Raw genomic sequence first — 17,955 nt, 5'->3', positions numbered from 1 at the left:
GTGTAAACGGGATGTCTTCTCGGGGTGTCCTATAGATAAATAGCCATCTGGTCTTGTTGATGCTATAGGCTGGGCCTGAGTTTACTGAATGGTGAGCACCATGGAGACTTTGTAGTTGAGCCCTAACAACGTTATAGCTTTTATTCTCTGCCATATGGGCTCATAAAGGCAAACGGCTGGGAGAGGTTTCTGGGGATGTCACTCGCTTTTACTCCCTGAGTGAGCTTAAATTAGGAAAAATACTATCATGTCATTATATGATTTGTTTTTCCTTTGTGCTACACAAGTGCTGTACCGTGCAAAAATCTTAAGCTAACATATATTTGTTGTAATGTTGTTATGAGGATATTTAGACAAAGCTTTAATTAAAAGTGCATTGATTGTAGTGAACAAAACATTTACTGGAGACTTGCAGGTACCCACTGAACGCATTTTTATGGGGATATCTTAAGGTTAGAGTTCAAGGAACCTTTTGAAAATGGACATGCCAGTTCACAAAATTTAGGCTAACTTTGGAATTAATTGGCCCCCTTCTTGACAAGCTATGCTGACTTTGATGGTAGTGATGAACGCCTTAAAATGTCTAGTTTTACAAGAAATTAGACATCCTCTATATGGATAGAAAGAGGTTTCAAAGTCTCTTTATTAAGATACAAAGAATACAGAGAACATGTACAATGCATCAATACACACACAAAAAAGTCTGAACATAATGGCATATTCACACCGAAGCCAATATTCAGTGTGACCTCTGTTTATATGAAGCACCTCTTGAACTCTCTTGGGGAAAGTATCTTTTAGTTATAGTTTACCAAAAGATGAGATTTGATTTGCATTTTAAATACTATTTACATATTTCCTGTTTTTTTTGGTTGTATTTTAGTAAAGACACTGCTGAGAAATAAATATGTATGATCATGATAAGCGTGCTAAAATAACAAGGTGGCCTGAGACTTTTGCACTGTACTGTAGTTAAATAAATATTTTTTGCATAAGGCCATCCCCTCTCACTCAGTTGTGCCTTACTTGAAACATGAGATATGTCTCTGCTTGTATTTTTATACATATAAAAGCTCCAATTTGTACTGACACCATATCTCCAGCAGGGGTCTTCCCATTGTCATGGACATGGCTTCATAGTGAATTATCTCACACTACACACACAGTGTAAAAGTGAATTGTGCCTCCTTGTTTCACCAATATGTGACCTGGAGCAACAATTAGGTGTTAGAAAAATATTCTCATCACTTCCCGTACAGTCATCACCATTACTATGGCCATCATTACCTCCACCACTGGCATCTTCGTCGTCATCATCCCATTTGTTCCCACCGCCACCAGTCATCATCATTATCACGGCCATCCTCAGCACACACTCTCATCCCCAAATCCTTCTCTTCCCACCACCACCCCTCCTTCCCCTCCACCCCTCTTTCATCCACAGCTCCCTCTGTTGATCAAATGCATCTGATCTCATCAAAGCAGACCCTCTGCTCATTCAAGTCCCAACAGACACCCCAGCTTCTTTACTAAGCACTATTTTACATTCATGTTTGAATACCACTGATGGGATAGCATATCTTGTAGACTTTGGTTTTTGTGTGGTCCTACACTGCAGCCTGGGGTTGATTTTTTTTCTTTCCTTTTTTTATTTCATTATCATTTCAGACAGGCTCCTCTTTGACAAAGTAACCAAGGAAATTAAAGAATAGCCTTTTATTTAAATAAAACCCTAATGAAGAATGGCTTTAATATTCATAATATTCATATTACATTCCTGTGGAAACTCAGTGAGTTTATAGTGACTTAATCGTACGAAATGGCAATTTTTTATGTGCTATCATACTGAATAGAATATTAAATAGTTTATAGTTTGTGATATTTCCATGGTTTCTCTCTTATTGCACGATTGGTTCTTTGTTGAAAGGGAACATTATTCCTTTTCAGCCTGAAAAGAAGCGATCGGAGCGCTGGGGATGAACTCCGTGGTACAGATATTACAACATTATAGCTGCTATAAAGTGTGATTACATTCTTATTCCGATGGCAACATTATTGCGCACAGCTTGTGGTTGCGTGTCCGACTCCTGTCAGAGCTGCAGAGAACTGGCTTGAGCCGAGGGACAGAGAGGGTGGGAAGAGGGAAAATCAGATCTGGATAATTGCGTATGGAGAAACTCGCTCGGGCAAACTTAACATCTGCTGGTGTGCGCGTTTGAGGAGTCCGTGTGGAGCGGAGAAGCAGTGTCTGTGCGTAAATTGGAAATGCCCGATCTGTCACGGTTGTTTTTTGTTTTAAAGTAATATAAACTCAGGGGAAGGAGTCATTCCTTGACCGCCTGAGGCGCAATTATTGAAAGAAATCTGGATGTTTTGATGAGAATAAGAAGATATTAGTCGTGCAAAACCGCTGCTACTCTTTGTGTAGTTTTTTACAATTGTGAAACCAGCCTTCAAAGCATCGTAAAACACAGAAACATCTAAATGCAGCGTGCGTAATGGCTCGCTACTCCAGTCCGGATTTTCCATGCGAGGCGCGCCGGAGCCCTGGAGGTGGATAAGCTGGTAGAGCCCGCTCTCTCTCATGCCATGCTGGGCCACAAGGGCTCCGGGAGACGCTGCTACATATTACCGAAGAACCGGGATGGAGGAGAGGCGGAGGGGGGAAGAAAAAAGTTTCGTTTAAACCTGGCAGAGAAACTTTCAACATGAAGCCTCACTGACGCACAGTTTCACCACCACCAACAGCAACAGCAGCGCTACAACAAAGCTTGCTTTTCCACTGAATATATTTTTCTCCTCCCAGCTTGTGTTTTTCTTCCCTCTTGTCTTATTCTCTGTGTGCAAGGCTGGTCGGGGCTCGCTGTCACTGCGCGCTGAGATGTTGGAGTGACCATGGCTGCGCAAGTTGCATCGGCTCCGACCAGAACTAATAACAAAAATAAGAAATTATCCAGCGGTTTGGGTCCGGAACTCAATTCGGGGAAATCCGGAGGAGGAGGAGGAGGAGGGAGCGTGCAGCGGACTGGACCGATGCTGGGTGCCGGAGATGGGACTCTGAATAATGTAGACCATCACCGCCGAAACGAGCTCAATATGGTTCATTCAACTTCCACGACTCACAACGCGTCGGACGGCCACGACAAGGATGGGAATAACCTCACGTCCGCCTCGGCTTCGACTAATTCAACCACTTCCTCGATGGAAACGGGTTTGATCGCGAATCACAAGCTGAAATGTGTGGGGAGCGGAGATCCCCCTCAGTCTCAGCCGCCGCCGCAGCAGCAGCAGCCGCCGCAATTCGGCCAATTTGCGCCACATCAGCAGCGACAAAGTAACAACACCGCCAATAACAACGGTCAGGGGCCCCGTGGGGACCGAGGGATGGATCACCAACACCACGGCGGCAAAGAGAACCTGTTGGGAGGACAGGGGGAGCCACAGCAGCAGCACATGCCAGGGAAAGGTGACGGGGAGCTCACCTGTAAACCCGCGGAGAGGATGATGGGTACCAGGTATGAACACTCTAACTTGGGGCCAACTAGCAACAACTCTGAGTTTAATAACAACTATTACACTCCAAGGCCTTGTTACGAGCAACATGGCGGACAGCAGCAGCAGAGCAGTGGGATGGGGATAACGCACTCCTCGGCTCATAACAGCATGGAGAACTCCCACGAAGCAGGGTACCACAACAGCCAGTACAATCAGTACCCGGCGTACCGGGCGGGCTACGGCGGCGGGGCCTACGGGATGATGGGCCCCTCTGGATGCCGGCAACCTGGGAACATGATGATGGGCAACAACTCCTCAGCAAGCCATGGCAAGTCTCCCCTGGGAGCTGCTTCGGGGGGATTTCAGAGGTTCCCGGGACAAAGTCAGCAGCAGCATCCCTCAGGGGCCACCCCGACCCTCAACCAGCTGCTGACATCCCCGAGCCCCATGATGCGGGGCTACGGCGGTTCATATCAAGACTACAGCGGCTCGACGGCGCAGCAGCAAGCCGGCATGGGCCTGGGGAAAGACGTGGGGCCCCAGTATGGAGCCACCTCGGCCCACGGCTGGGGAGGGCAGCAGAGAAACCATCCTCATTCAATGAGCCCGGGCAACGGAGGGCAAGGCCTCGGCAGGACGCAGGTAAGTTTTGGAAACTTCTCAGGCGGCCGATGTGCAGCGGTGTAACTTGGGGTTCTTAGCGCTGGTGTATCACTCATAATTACCAGGTGGTGTGAGTGTTAATCACTAATACAGACCTCGAAGAAGGGCCATTATATGTGGACCAAAGTGTTGAAGTTTGTCAGTGAATTACAGGAACATTACCAGGGTTATTATTCTTATTAAGGCGGTTTCATGCAGAAGAAAGGGAATGATATGTGCATAATTCTGACATGCGTAGACGTGTTATGTATAACAGTTGCCCGAGCTTTAAAATGAGAGGAAACAAATTGGGAAAACCTGATTGGGCGAAAAAGTGGATTAAGAAAAAAAAAATCAGGCTATTCAATGAGCCTACTAATCGATAGGCTAATTCAGAGGTTGTGTGTCTATCCTCACATTTTATAGTTCATATTTTTGTTGTGCACATCCCTTATTATTTCATCTATCCGGTTGATTAAAAAGCAACATTGATGTTGGGCAGATTCACCTCTCTGCCGACGTGGTGTCAGACACGTTGCGAAACGCCCTGTTTAGAGGACGTGTTGTGTTCGAGGCGCACGTTGAACAAAGTAAAAATATTCCTATAGAAAATGCACGCCGTGGTCATGATAGACGCCAACGCTGTGTAGTATTTCTCATCTCTTCAGGTTTTACTGATTTGGGGAAGGGGGGTAATCAAACGGACGGCGCGAGAGGGACCGTCTGTGCCTCTCCGCGCGCTCCGTATCGAGCCGGAGCGCTTCTGTGCGCCTCGTTTATTCCCATGCAGCTCAGAATTTGAATAGTGGAGGTAAACTGGCTAAAAGCTCTCCCAGCTCACAGTTGACACCCTGTCTGCCATCTGATTGGCTCCCCGTGGCCCCGCTGGGCAGACTGCACTCAGAGAAAAAAAACACAAAAAAAAAAACAAAAAAGAGGAGGCTTCTTGCAGGGATCCTTGGCCATGGCGCTGTAGTGATGCTGCATTCACGTCTTATGGGAATACTCCAGACTTGGAGGCCGTCCAACGCAATAATTGAAGTTTTATGAAGGTTTAGGCTGCTCCTGATAATAAAAAATAATTATTCACATAATTTTTCCACACTGAAAAGACGTTCAAAAACACGGCAATGTCAGCTCGGAATGACAAAAAAGGAAATAATGTGTCTTCATGTGGAGTTATAACCTTGAATTACTTTGTTTTATGTTGATTTATTGCTTGTCTTGTTTGTTCTATTTGATATCAATGCATCATTTAGAAGCAGCATTCAGAGAAATTCTCCAACACATGTCTTATACATGTGATATAAATATATTGTGAAATAATTTGTGCATTTGACACTTTAAAATGCAAGGAAAACTCTGTTTTTGTGGATGCACTGTTATACCCCTTCCCATTTTCACACAACAACCCCTGCAAGCTGTTGGCCACTGCTGCAGCTGGGGGTTGAATGCCTTGCTCGAGGGCACCTCAGTGGTAACAGCTGAGAAAGGGAAGAAAGTGTTACTGATTATTCAAGTATTCCTGTTTTTTTCTGGGGGGGACTGCACTCAAGGATCCCTGGGTGTCCCCGAAGCCTGTGCTCAAACACTGATGTGTCAGTGGCATGCAGACCCACAGCCGTGGGAGGCAGTCGCTGCCAGCTCAGAACTCTGCCCTAAAACCACACAGTGTTTCTCCAGAAGAGCCATTATTCTGCGGTTGTTTTTGATGCGCTAAATTATTCGCACTGCTGGATGGCACATCTGGACGACTGGAGGGTAAGGTGGTTGAGCATAGCTTATACTGTCTGCCTCTCGCAAAACAAAAGCAGTTCATTAGCCTACATTGTTTCAATCAAAGGCAATTTGCGTTGGATGCTGGGGAAATTAAGTGAACGTTTTAGCGTGGGAGGGTTTGCTGTGGTATTGATTGTATCAAATTATGCACTGATAAGATGGTCAAGTGAAACCTACAGTAATTATTACTGATTATGTGCAGATTGTGTATTAGGAATTTATATGAAAGACACCTTAAAGAAAGTCAGTGTATCAGCCACAGTATGCAGTTATATGAGCCAAATTCTGCACTGTTCATATTCAGTTTTTAGTGCACATGTTTCCAAAGAACACAGCCCCCTAAAAAAATCTTACATTTAACATTATATACTGCACATATTTTTTTTCCCCTCCAGTTTCCAGCTTTAGGAGTAAGTGCATGTGCGACTGTGGTTTTTTTTTTCCTACTCTACCAACATTTCAGCAGCAGTATATTCACGCTACAAAAGCCCTATGTTTAATTCATATTTGGAGCGGCAGCACTGCTCTCCTGTGCACTGACAGGCTGTGCGAGAAAGGCGAGCGGTGTAGTGCATAATACTGCCTCCAAATTGGCCCCGTGATATGACTGCGCTTCACTTCAGAGTGCGTTTGGTCGGAGCACGCCTCTGTCACCTGTTGGCACAGTTTCCCCTCTTTCAAATTCAATTTCCCTCCCCACTGCCTCTCTTCAGGAGCAAGCTGTGAGCGAAACGAGTGCACCTCATTTACACCGCTGTCCCCACCTCCCCTTCACACTCACTTGTCTGGCCACTCACCAAAATGAAGACAGAGCCCTACCACTGTGTGTGTGTGTGTGTGTGTGTGTGTGTGTGTGTGTGTGTGTGTGTGTGTACACATCAGAGATATGTAACGTATGTTATTTAGAGGTGTGTGTGTGTTGAACATGCTCCCTCATCACAATGACATTGTCCTAGTTTTTTCAAATTACTGTGGCCCACTTGATTGAGTAACAATATTCAGTTTGTGACCTTATGCTTGAATATTTGTCCACACATCAGCTGCTTTAAATCCAGGCCGTTCCTACTTAAGTGTGTGTGTTTTCTTTGCTGTAATATGTGCAGTGTGTACGTATAGCAGCAGCATATGTGCAATCCTAACGACTGAAGTTGACATAAACAAAACGGCACATTCTGCCTCAACCTGTGTGTGTAACACAGATCTGTCTGTTATTCACTAAGCAGAACACACACAACACACACAGAGAACAATAAAAGTAATTAGTAGATAATAATGAGGACCTAGCAAGTTGGAAATAGTGTTGCTGCTCAGATAATTGCAGCAGCGACTCGTTTAAAATCTGACCTAATAAAACAAAAATGAATGCATATCTACAGTTTCCACTAATTTATCACTATTATGCACAGTGTTTTGCCTTTGTTTTTTCAGAATTGAAATCAAAGCTCAGTAGTTCTCCATATCAAAGACGAGACCCAATCCCATCCTTGGTAATGTGCTTACCTTGAAATGATTCCTGCTCGCAGTGCTCTCCAGTGCATACTGTTTACATTTCTCTCTTATGAATTATTAGTGTGATACGAACAAAGACTTTATAATAGGAGCAATGCATCAATGTCACATTGTATTATGCGGCTATCTCAGGGAGCCTTGTGCATAGTGATGGGCCTGACTGTGGCTGCTGGAATTCAATTTATGGTACATGTTCTGCGTCGGACAGACAGCCCATGGGGTCTGGGCAGGAAATGGGCACGCAGGTGTGTGTTTGGGTGCTGTTTTTTATTCTGGGTGTGTTTTTAGGTTTTCTGTTCGTGTCCTTGAGTGTGTGTCTCGTCTCTATGTCTCTGTTTGTGTGTGTGTGTACAGGCAGGAGAAGGCGAAAGCCCCTTTGTCAGCACTAAGCAGTCCAACTTCAACACCGCCCCTCTCACAATGTCTCTCTCTCCCTCCGTCTCTCGCTCCCCTCCCCGCCCCCCCGCCCCCCCTCAGTCGTTTGTTTATGTTGGTTTGTTTACATCTCTGTCTTGGCTAGCCAGCGCAGTGCTGATTAGCAACACTAGAGTGAAATTTTAATTTGCTCTGTTGCGTCCGATAAGGGCCCCGCGCAGCGTTTTTCATCTTCCTTGGATGAAACACAGAGACTGCTTAGGTAATTGGCAGGCCGGGGTTATCCCTGGTCTGCATGTGGTTTCCACAAAATGCCAATTAATTCTGATTTTTTAGAAATAATATGAATTTAAACAGACTGTCCAGTTGCATGACTGGACGTAAGCTCACGTTTAATATGCTGGCTTAATAAAATAATTATAGTTTTGTTTTTTTTTTCTGCTTCCACAATGCACTCACAACATCCTCTGGAGTTAAAGGTTGATGTGTAAACGCCCTGAAGAAAGGATTTAATTACTGCGAGCGGCCGTTGATTTGGTGTCAGCTGTTTCTCAGCTCTGTCTCATCCAAACTGCGGCCGTCAGGGGGGAGCAGAAAAATCTAAACCAGAGCAATTTCGGGGAAGAAAGTTAATTGTGCATGAGGGAGAGTTTGACTTTTCCGTGTGGATGAAGAAGTCCAGGAGCTTGCGGATTTGATTCGATAGTCATTTCAATTTCATTTCTTGTTTAGTCTTTGTCAGCAGTGGTGGATTCTCCTCGTGATGACCAGAAAGTGATCCTCTGGCATTCTGGGACTTGTAGGATTTCTCACAGGTCTGGTGTTTGGTCGTATACAGGGCCTAACAGGTGCCACCGCTTCTTCCACTCTGTGTCTTAAGTAGCTGAATGGTCTTCATAGGAATGATTCTATCAAAAGCAAAGTACACTTTGGAAATGTCACTGCAAACACACTTCACATTATTGTTGGATCTTCTTCTAGCATCTGTCAGCTCAGTTGAAGTGAATCAACAGTACATTTTGTACACAGAAAAAAAAGTAAAGTCCTTCAACAATTTAATAGTATTTGTTATTGTTCTTTGGTGCCTGCTAGGCAGCCTGAACACTGAAACAAAGACAAGCTTTTAGTGTTGTAATGATCGTGTGATCACAACTTCTGCATGGGCACAATTATGGCATTTTTCTGCGTTCTGCTTTTGTAATTATTTATCCAACCAATGCATTCCCTTACAACATTTTCTTTAGCTCTTGTGTAGATGTAATTGCATCAGTATCAGGTCTACTTTTTTGGTGATATTTTATTGAATTTATTTATTTTTTCTCTTCTATTTCAATAGTTCATGGTTTACATAAGTATTTTTTGCATTGAGCTGCTTCCTGCTGCCTTCTGTGTGTAAACAGCGTGATGTAGAAATGTAGGCGATATTTGAAAGGAGTCACATGGAGGGCTGCTGACTTCTGAGGAATGGGCCTGGCCGAGTTCACAGAGAAGGAGAGAGAGAGAATCACTATCTGAACTCTGGCAAATGTCAGCATAGTTAAAATCCTCTCCCTCCGGAGCTCACCCTGCTTCAGCCTGGTGAACGCTGCGAGAAAAAAAGAAGTATTTACGACTTGTTGGCCTCACACACACAAATATATTGTGTTTCCTCCCTTCAGTAATGTGTGTGTATGTGTGTGTGTGTGTGTGTGTGTGTGTGGTTGGCTGGGTGCCATGTGTCATGGCAGTGGTGCTGTGGTGGCACCCCAACCCCCTCCCACCCCCACTCCTCCACTCTGACCTTCACATATGCTAATTAGCCACGTGGAGCTACTGAAAGAACGACCCCCCTCCTCCACCTCCATCCCTCAGGGGGAGATCTTTCTTAGTCTTTCTTTCTCTCTCTCTCTTTCTTTCTTTTTTCAGTCTTTCTTTTTGTCAGTCATTATATCTTTCTATATTTCATTCTTTGTCTTTCTTTCAATCTTTCAGTGTTTTTACAATTTTTCTTTCTTTTTTCAGCATTTCAGTCTTTTTTCTGTCTTTCCTTCTTTCTTGTTTTTTTCATTCTTCCAGCCTTCCTTCTCTCAGTCTTTCTTTTTCTTTCTTTCAGTCCTTTTTCAGTCTTTGTCCTTTCTTTCAGCCTTTCCTTTTTTCTCAGTCTTTCTTTCTTTCTGTCAGTCTTTCTTTTCTTCCTTCTTTCTTTTTGTCAGTCATTATATCCTTCTATGTTTCATTTTTGTTTTTCTTTCTTTTTTCAGTGTTTTTTCAGCCTTTCAGTCTTTCTTTCTGTTCTTCTGTATTTCCTTTGTTCTCAGCCTTTCTATTCTTTTCCTTTTTTCTTGTCTTTCTTTCTTTCGTCCTCTCTCTCTCCCTCTTTCTCTCTGGGGTTATGTCTCAGTATAAGTAAATGTATGGCAGTTAACTATATCCTTCCTAAACAGATGGTGCCATACAGTTTGCTTTCACTTTCGCAGTCATCTCTTTTTGTTCTTTCTGTGTTTTCTCTCTAAATACGGTCTCTCCTCTTTTATCTGCCTCATGTCCCTGGCTCTCAGTAGCTCGCTAGTTTTCCCAAGGGACCAGCAGTCAGTTCAGAGGTATTTAGACAGCCAGCATATCCTATCGAATATTTATACACTATACCGAGCAGATCTGTGGGCCACACTGTCCCGCTTACAGTAACTGCTGCCTCCACTTCCCTTCTTTCCTCTCTGGCCAGCAGAAGAGGAAATGAGAAACATGCGGGTCAGTCCCTCTAGAAATGAGTAATTTTGTGATTGCGGCAATTAATGCAGACTCAAAGAGTCAGCATGACATTTTTAAGATCCAACCAAGTTCTGCAGCTCCTTTCTCTTTGTATAATAAAGCTGATGGTCTGAAAGTTCAGCTGAACAAAAGGAAAAGAGGGGAGGCTAAACGGCAGATGATGGTAGTTTTTTTTTATGTAAGAACAAGTATTTTATTTTTCAATGACAATATATAGCATTAGTATTTCTTCAACTTTGAGCTTTTGACTCTTCATATGACACATTTAATGGGTTGATTGCCACATAAATGCTATCATGTTCGCTCAGAAGCCCATTTGTGATCAATATGGAGTATGTGTGACTTCATGTTTGAACTTCCGACTGTCACCATCCTCTCCCCCGCTCACCAGCCTGTGAGAAAATCATCATCATAATTATCATCATCATCATCATCATCATCGCCATCCCCATCATCCGTCACTTTACACATCAAAGCCTCTGCACTCCTCTCTGTCTCCAGACTGTAGACTGTGCACTCCAGTCACACGTCTTGCTGTTTGGTTTGAGTTGATCCTAATCAGCGCTGGCACAGTGGGACCATTTGCTCAGCTAAAAGAAGGGGAAAAAAGGATACAACCAAACAGCACCAGCAAAGCGCTGTCTGTCGTTTGTAAGCACAGAGAGACAAAAATAGAAAAACGATGGGACACGGACGACGCAACGAGTTTCTGTTGACGGGTTTTGTCTGTTTTCTTCGAGTTGTTTCTTTTCCTTTTCGAGTTCCACTTTTTGTTTTGCTCTTCTGTCACACTGAACACACACAAACACACACACATACACGTAAACGTAGAGTTATGTGTCTTTTGTGTTGATGGTCAACCATGTATTTTCCCAGCCACAACATATCCCTTTTATCTTTTCCTTTTTTTTTTTTTTTTACCAAATCCAAGACTGTTCATTACGGCTTACTGTGCGCACGTGTGTGTGTGTGTGTGTGTGTGTGTGTGTGTGTGTGTGTGTGTGTGTGTGTGTGTGAGAGAGAGAGAGAGAGAGAGAGAGAGAGAGAGAGAGACAGAGAGAGACAGACATGGTGTGTGGACGTATTGGTGATTTATAGACACCGCTCACAACAGGACACTTGTGGTCACTCCTGGCCGAATGCTACCTAATTTAGATCAATTTTATCTCAGCAATTTAGGAAGCAACTTTATCCCACATCCTCCTGGAGATGCTGCATGTGGGAGAAGACGTTATGTTAGAAATCGGGTTTGTCCTTGATGTATTGCAGTGGGTGTGGAGTACTGATATTTAGTCTTGCTATTTCTCGCACCCCTCTGATACGGACAAACTTTCAACATTCCAGCCACTCCTTTGACACAAACCGGATGAACTGGATCAGATATCGACCACACAAGTGAACTTTATTTTGAAGTTTAAATGTCTTATTTCTCGAAGATGTTAATTTTTTTCAAAAGGATATCAATACAGTTGGCAAGAGCAGATGTTTGCCGTTCACAGTTAATCTCCCTGTGCAACTGTGCCTGTGTGTGTGTGTATGTGTGCGTTACTAAGTGCATGCACGTGGGTGCGTCTCCCTACTCAATGAACATCCATAGTTACTGTTGGCTAAACATGCAAAGGTTACTGTAATGTCAGACACATGCCAGAGGGGAGTGTGGAATACCACATTAACATAATCCATAGACAACTGTCCCATTTACAAACATCGCTGTGCCGGGCTGATCGCCACAGCGCTGCAGGAGCACATGCCTGCCTTTGCTTCTGCTACGCTGCATGAGACGGAGGAGGAACCTACGACACAATGGCACTTTTCTGACAGAGAGACTTTTCTTAGGAAAATGGCTGGTTGTCAGATTTTTGGCATGACTCGCCAGGACAAATTATGATGCTTGAACCTGAACCATTCCTCTGCTCTACCCTAGGCAAAGGCTGACAGCTTACATTGCTCACACAGTTAGAAAATGTGGAGGTATTGTTGTCTTGTCTGACCTGCTGGCCTCTGGGCACATGTGTCAACAGTTTGTTGTGTACTGTGAGAACTTCTAATAATTCAGCGTGCAGAGACTTGATTTGGCAACAGAATCAGACTGGGGGGTTATTCTTCATGAGAAGGTTAGGATTACATTTTGGTATAAAATCTGAAAGGACTCACACCAGACTGAGTATTGGTATATGAGAATAGCTTTCAAAGGCCTTTTATGATTGAAATACCCACAGGTTTGCACTAAATGTAGTTGCATTTGTTATTTTCTTAAGCAATGACGCTAATTTTTTCATCAGTTCCTTGCCTTATTTGAGACTCACTACAGAAATGAACACAAAGCAACTGCTGGACTAATATTTAAAGCATTCAGTGTTAATTAGATGTTTTATGCTATTTGAGGCGTCTAACATGTTGCCCTCTCACCCGCTGGGGCTGGAGTCTGTGCCGACAGTCGGAGTGATTGTTTTGATAATTATGTGTGCATAAGCCGGAGAAGAGGCTCTTTACTGCATTTCTGGGGAAAAAAATACATTTTTATATTTACAGCCGGGTTTGACTGTGCGAGTCTGCGCTTTCAGCGTTGTTTTGAGGGATCCATTGTTTTCACTCGCATAACGGGTATTTTAATTAGTCTGTCTTTTGGAAATTCCCTGTGTGTGTTGTGGTTTTGCGTTGGACACTGCAGACTCCCACAGCTCCCAGACATTTCTCAACATTTTTTTTTTTTTTAACACATTGGCTCCGTTCCAAAAGCAGAGTCATGTGTTGAAACTTCAGCAATTGCACATTTTTCTCATCTGTATTTTTAAAACATAAACAGCCTCGCCGTCTCTCTCTCTCTCTCTCTCTCTTGCTTCTTTTTTTCCAAGTCTCTGTCTTTCTGTCTTTTGGATGCTAGTTGCGGGTGACCTTGGCTGGTGACTACAGTGCCTACTCATTAAGTAGTAAAGATGAATGGTTCCATTATAGCGGGGGGAAAAAACGAGCGGGGCCAATTAGTGGTAATTAACAGCGGCGAGGGCGAGACGCTCTGGAGGGCACCCTGACCTGGACTGTGGAGGGGGCAGAGGGGAGCAGGGGGCGTGTGTGGAGGAGATTTAGGTATATATATGCGGAAAAGTGTTTTGTGGTTTATTATGGATGTGTGTATTGATCTAATGAAATCTTTTTGTGTGTGTGAGGGAAGCGGTTATAATTGTGTGATCGGTGTATGTGAGAATGTGTGGGGTTGAGTATAGTAAATGTAGTGTGGAAATGTGTGGTATGTAAATAAGGGAAGTTTTATTTTAGTATGCGTGTGTATTTACAGGTGTGGTTTGTGGGTGTTTACATGATGCTTAAGATGTGTGTTTGTTATATAATCATGTACATTGTAGGGCCAAGCTGTAGGTGTGTGGCCTCTCAGACATTCCTGCGTGCTGACAGATGGGAAAATCACAGGGGGATTCGGCACGTTGGAGCATTTCGAGGTGACGGAGGTCAACAGCCGGCAACACCTCTCTGTATGACTTTTGACCCCTGATGTGATGTCACTCCCCCTCCCACTGCGTTTTACTGTGGCCTGGGAGCTCGTTAGGCAAAGGGCTGCGGATAAAAGTCCCTGAAATGCCAAGCCAATGTAGCATCAGCGCTAATGAAGATTTTGTGATGATTTTTGTTCTTAATTGGGGGGATTTTATTTTTGTGCTGATGTGCAGCATTTTAGCATCTCAGCATCAAGGAGAAACTCAAGGTTGTTCACAGACTCTTACTCTCCCTCTGTCTCTCTTTCTCAGCGGCTGTGCTTGATTTATTCCCCCCCGCCTACCTCCTGTTTTTTTTTTTATCAGTTCTTGGGCGAAATTGTCACAGCCGTGTAATCCTTTGGGTGCCACTAGCTGAGAGTCTCACACGTGAGCACGCACTCTGAGAGATGGGCGTTTGTAATGGTATTGGCGGCGGGGTGTCGAAACAGTAGGTAGCACAGGGTCTTGTGTCCAACATGGAAATCCTGGCAAGTCAATAAAGCGGTGTTCAATATACCAGGGAACAAGGCGTGTGTATTCACTTTAACAGACATGTTAGAATTGGCAGTTGGTGAGAGAGAGCATTTGTAGAGGCTGGAGATTTTTTTAAGGTATTTTGCAAAGTGCTGGCAAAGTGCTGCTTTCAGGGCCCCTGAAATTGCAATTCCTGGTAAATGGATGGTTTGAGGAGTATACAATGTATTAGAAGTCAATTGTGCATGGGAGGGCCTATTTTCCATATCACTAGTCGAACAAGTGTGTCACTCTGTGTGTGTGTGTGTGTGTGTGTGTGTAGCTGTAGCATCTCTGCCTCCACACACGCAAACACATTCAGACTGCACATGCCTCCATCTATTCCCCTGTTGCTCCTGCGTCTCTCAGCTCCGTCATGTGCAGGTTTGTCTGTATGGTTGGGTTGAGGGGGGGGGGGTGTTCACTGAGGGGGCCGCGACGTACATCAGAAACCATTACCCGTAATGGCCTCTTTCCCCCACACCCCTCATATCCATTCCCTTCCCCTCTTCTGACATTTATTTTATGACTGCTTACATATCAAATATTTAAATAAACAGAATCGGGGGCTTCGGCTGAGGTTTGCCCGGGGGTGACAGGGGGGAGTTGCGGCAGAGGGAGAAAGGGGATGGATGATGACATTCATTTCCGAAACGAGGAAAGAAAAAAAAAATATAGTGTGGAGGGGTAGTAGTGGTGAAGGGTGGGAGGAAAAGCAGCCGCGGCGGAGAGGAAAGGGGGAGAGGAAAAAATGCTTCGCTTGGCTCCAATCAAAGCGGGCGGAGGAGGGCGGCGTGTTTTTTCGCTTACGCCTGGCAGCGGCGGTGACAGACGGTTGTGTATGCGGAATCGTGCGCGCGGGTGCGAGTGTTTATGTGCATGTGCATGTTGTCGCGGGGCTCATCCGTCAGCATTTCCCGGGGACGCGGGAGGACGTGGGAGAAGGCCCTTGTGGCTCGTAAAAAAGCAGCCCGCCGTACTGAAGCAATATCAATTGTGCGGCAACCGCCAAGGAGATCAGAGCACGACGCAAAGTAACAAAGGGAGAAAAAAACAACAAGAAAAGAAACAAAGTGTAATGCAGCAATGAGAGGGGGGGGAGAAAGGACAGAGGGAGGAAGTGAAGGTGAGGATTAGGAAGATTTATCTCTTTTTCCTCAGGAGAGGAAGATGGAGAGAAGGCGGAGGAAGAGTGTGAAGGGGAGAGGGGATAAAGAGAAAGGTGTATAGATATATGTGGAGAGACTGAGTGGTTCTGGGGTGCAGGCGGCCAGTCTTGTGCTGGCTGGCGTCGGTGGGAGGCCCATTACTGTCAGGCTAATCTTAAAATAATTAATTGCGAAGTCGACGCTTTTTAAAGAGTATTGTAATTGAATCCTAAATTAGGCTTGGGAAAGGGGACGCGTCCTGCTTTGCTGCAAGTCTGTTCCCATTCTCCAGTTATATACACACACACACACACCCACACACACACATCAGTGGGTCGTGGGCGCAGGCTTGCATGAGGAAAAAAAAAAGACAACAGGCGAAGGAAATGCTAATGAAATGCATATTTGGGGAGAAAGGGGCCATCTATAATTTAGCTGTGCTCTTTGAATGTGAATGATGTGTGTGCAAGCGCTGTGATTTATTTTTGTTGTGCAGAGGGATAATTCTGTCAGAGTAGGCTTTTATTCTTGTAAACAAATGTGGGGAAAAGAGCAGAATAAAAGTGGAGTAATAAAGTAAACAGAATGGTATGAATACATTTAGCTACTGGCATGAATAATTTGTATAGGGGATGGAGGGGTTTGATGAAAGAGAGATGACAGATATGAGAGCTGTGATATTGCCTGATGAAATTTGGGGTTGGCCTCCAGATCACTATTTTCTGGCACTTGTTTTCATTTATGTGTTCTTTTTTTTTTTCTCATGGATTAGTGCTCTTCCTTTCCCACACCCGCACAAGTTGGTAGAGCTTAGCCACGCACACACCTGACATGCACCTTATAACCCCCCGAAGTCCTCATGGGCCCTTTTGCACTGGCCTCTGCACTGAGGCTCTGTTTAAAATGAGCAGCTCAATGTGCTTTCACTTACACACGCTGCTGCCCACATGGCTCCTCCTGGATGACCCCTGCAAAAGTGTAAGGTATAGAACTTTCTGGATCAAAGCTCAGAGAAAAGGGTCTGCCCTCTATAACCGTCGGCCCTGCTCCATAACTCTGGCAGGAGCCAGGGAAGAAAGATGGCGCAGGGTGCGAGGTCAGGGAGACGGTTCTGCAAGGCAATAATGGAAACGAGGCAGTCAACAGATGCCTTTCGTAAAAGCTTAAAACGGAGAGAAGCATTCATTTTACAGTACACGTGTGTATAATATGGCTTCAGATGTCCAAAGTAGCTCAGTGCTGACTATCGTAGTAGCCAGAAGAAAATGTTGGTGTTGTTTCTGCAAACCATGGACACGTTACTTTTGTACATTTCTTACGTGATATACAGGGTTCACACAGTCGTAGAAAACATAGCAAAGTCATGGAATTTCATAATCACATTTTCCAGTCCTGGATAAATAATGGGACTAGCAAAAATCATTGAAAGTTTTGGAAAAATCATGGAAATTTGCTGTGCGTAGTAAATTCAGTCTCATGAATGTAACACAATAATAAGAATTCTAACTTATTTTCTAGAGCTGACAATGTAATGTAGCTTTAATATGCGTCGACGTGTCGACATTATGTTTGTTTTGAAGGGGAAGGGCATACGACTATTTACGATAATATTTTTTACCACTGATTTAAAAAAAAAAAAAAAAAAATCTTCCTTTTGTTGCAGTTTTCCTTTTATCTTAAAATGTGTTTTTAAAGAATGCCACAGGTTTGGAAGGTAATTTCCAGCTATATATTTCCCCCAAAACACAACCACAAACTAACCTCAATATTGTTGAAATTTAAAGAAACATCAAGTTTTGATGTATCTGCTTCATAATAACATATGAATGTAATGTATACATGGATTGCAGAAATGTACAATTCCTACTTTTATTCAAGCCTGTCTCATGTCCAACTGGGGAAATACTTCTGTTTTTGATCTTAGCGAGAGACATTTACCCTCACGGCGGTATGATTCGCACCGAGCAGCAACAGCCAGTGATGCAGAAGGCAACTACTGTAGTCTAAAGAGTAAGACGGTCAGCATGGAGCGGGCGAGAGGGGAGGTGAAGGTCAATAAAGTTGTCAATAACAATGTAGTATGCTAGTATGTGTAGCTTGCTACTGTAGTGACATGTCATGTGACATTAGAGTAGTAGCAAAAAAAATCTATATCTATCTATGTATATATATATATATATATATATACAATTTTTCCCAAGCCTAACCACATGCTTTTGTTTCTGTCCCCGAACCTCCAAAGCTGACGCAGGAGG

At 44.0% G+C, this 17,955-nt stretch overlaps 1 protein-coding gene across 4 annotated transcripts in view; it reads left to right on the top strand.

The window, feature by feature from the left end:
* The first annotated feature begins 1,491 nt into the window (after window positions 1-1,491).
* LOC121953429 (AT-rich interactive domain-containing protein 1B-like) overlaps window positions 1,492-17,955 on the top strand; it is a 211,047-nt gene continuing 194,583 nt past the window's right edge. For 3 of the 4 annotated variants that reach the window (XM_042500525.2, XM_042500524.2, XM_042500523.2), the window contains exon 1: window positions 1,492-4,137. In XM_042500525.2, coding sequence (XP_042356459.2) covers window positions 2,896-4,137 — 1,242 coding nt within the window. In that variant the 5' untranslated portion in view covers window positions 1,492-2,895. The remainder of the gene's footprint in view (window positions 4,138-17,955) is intronic. The other variant, XM_042500527.2, reaches the window with a different exon arrangement.

Source organism: Plectropomus leopardus, chromosome 14 (assembly GCF_026936395.1).
Source record: "Plectropomus leopardus strain MGB_pleo_1.0 chromosome 14, ASM2693639v1, whole genome shotgun sequence".
Lineage (NCBI taxonomy): Eukaryota > Metazoa > Chordata > Actinopteri > Perciformes > Serranidae > Plectropomus > Plectropomus leopardus.
Note: the sequence above shows the minus strand (reverse complement) of the source record. Positions and strands in the feature narration are given on the sequence as shown.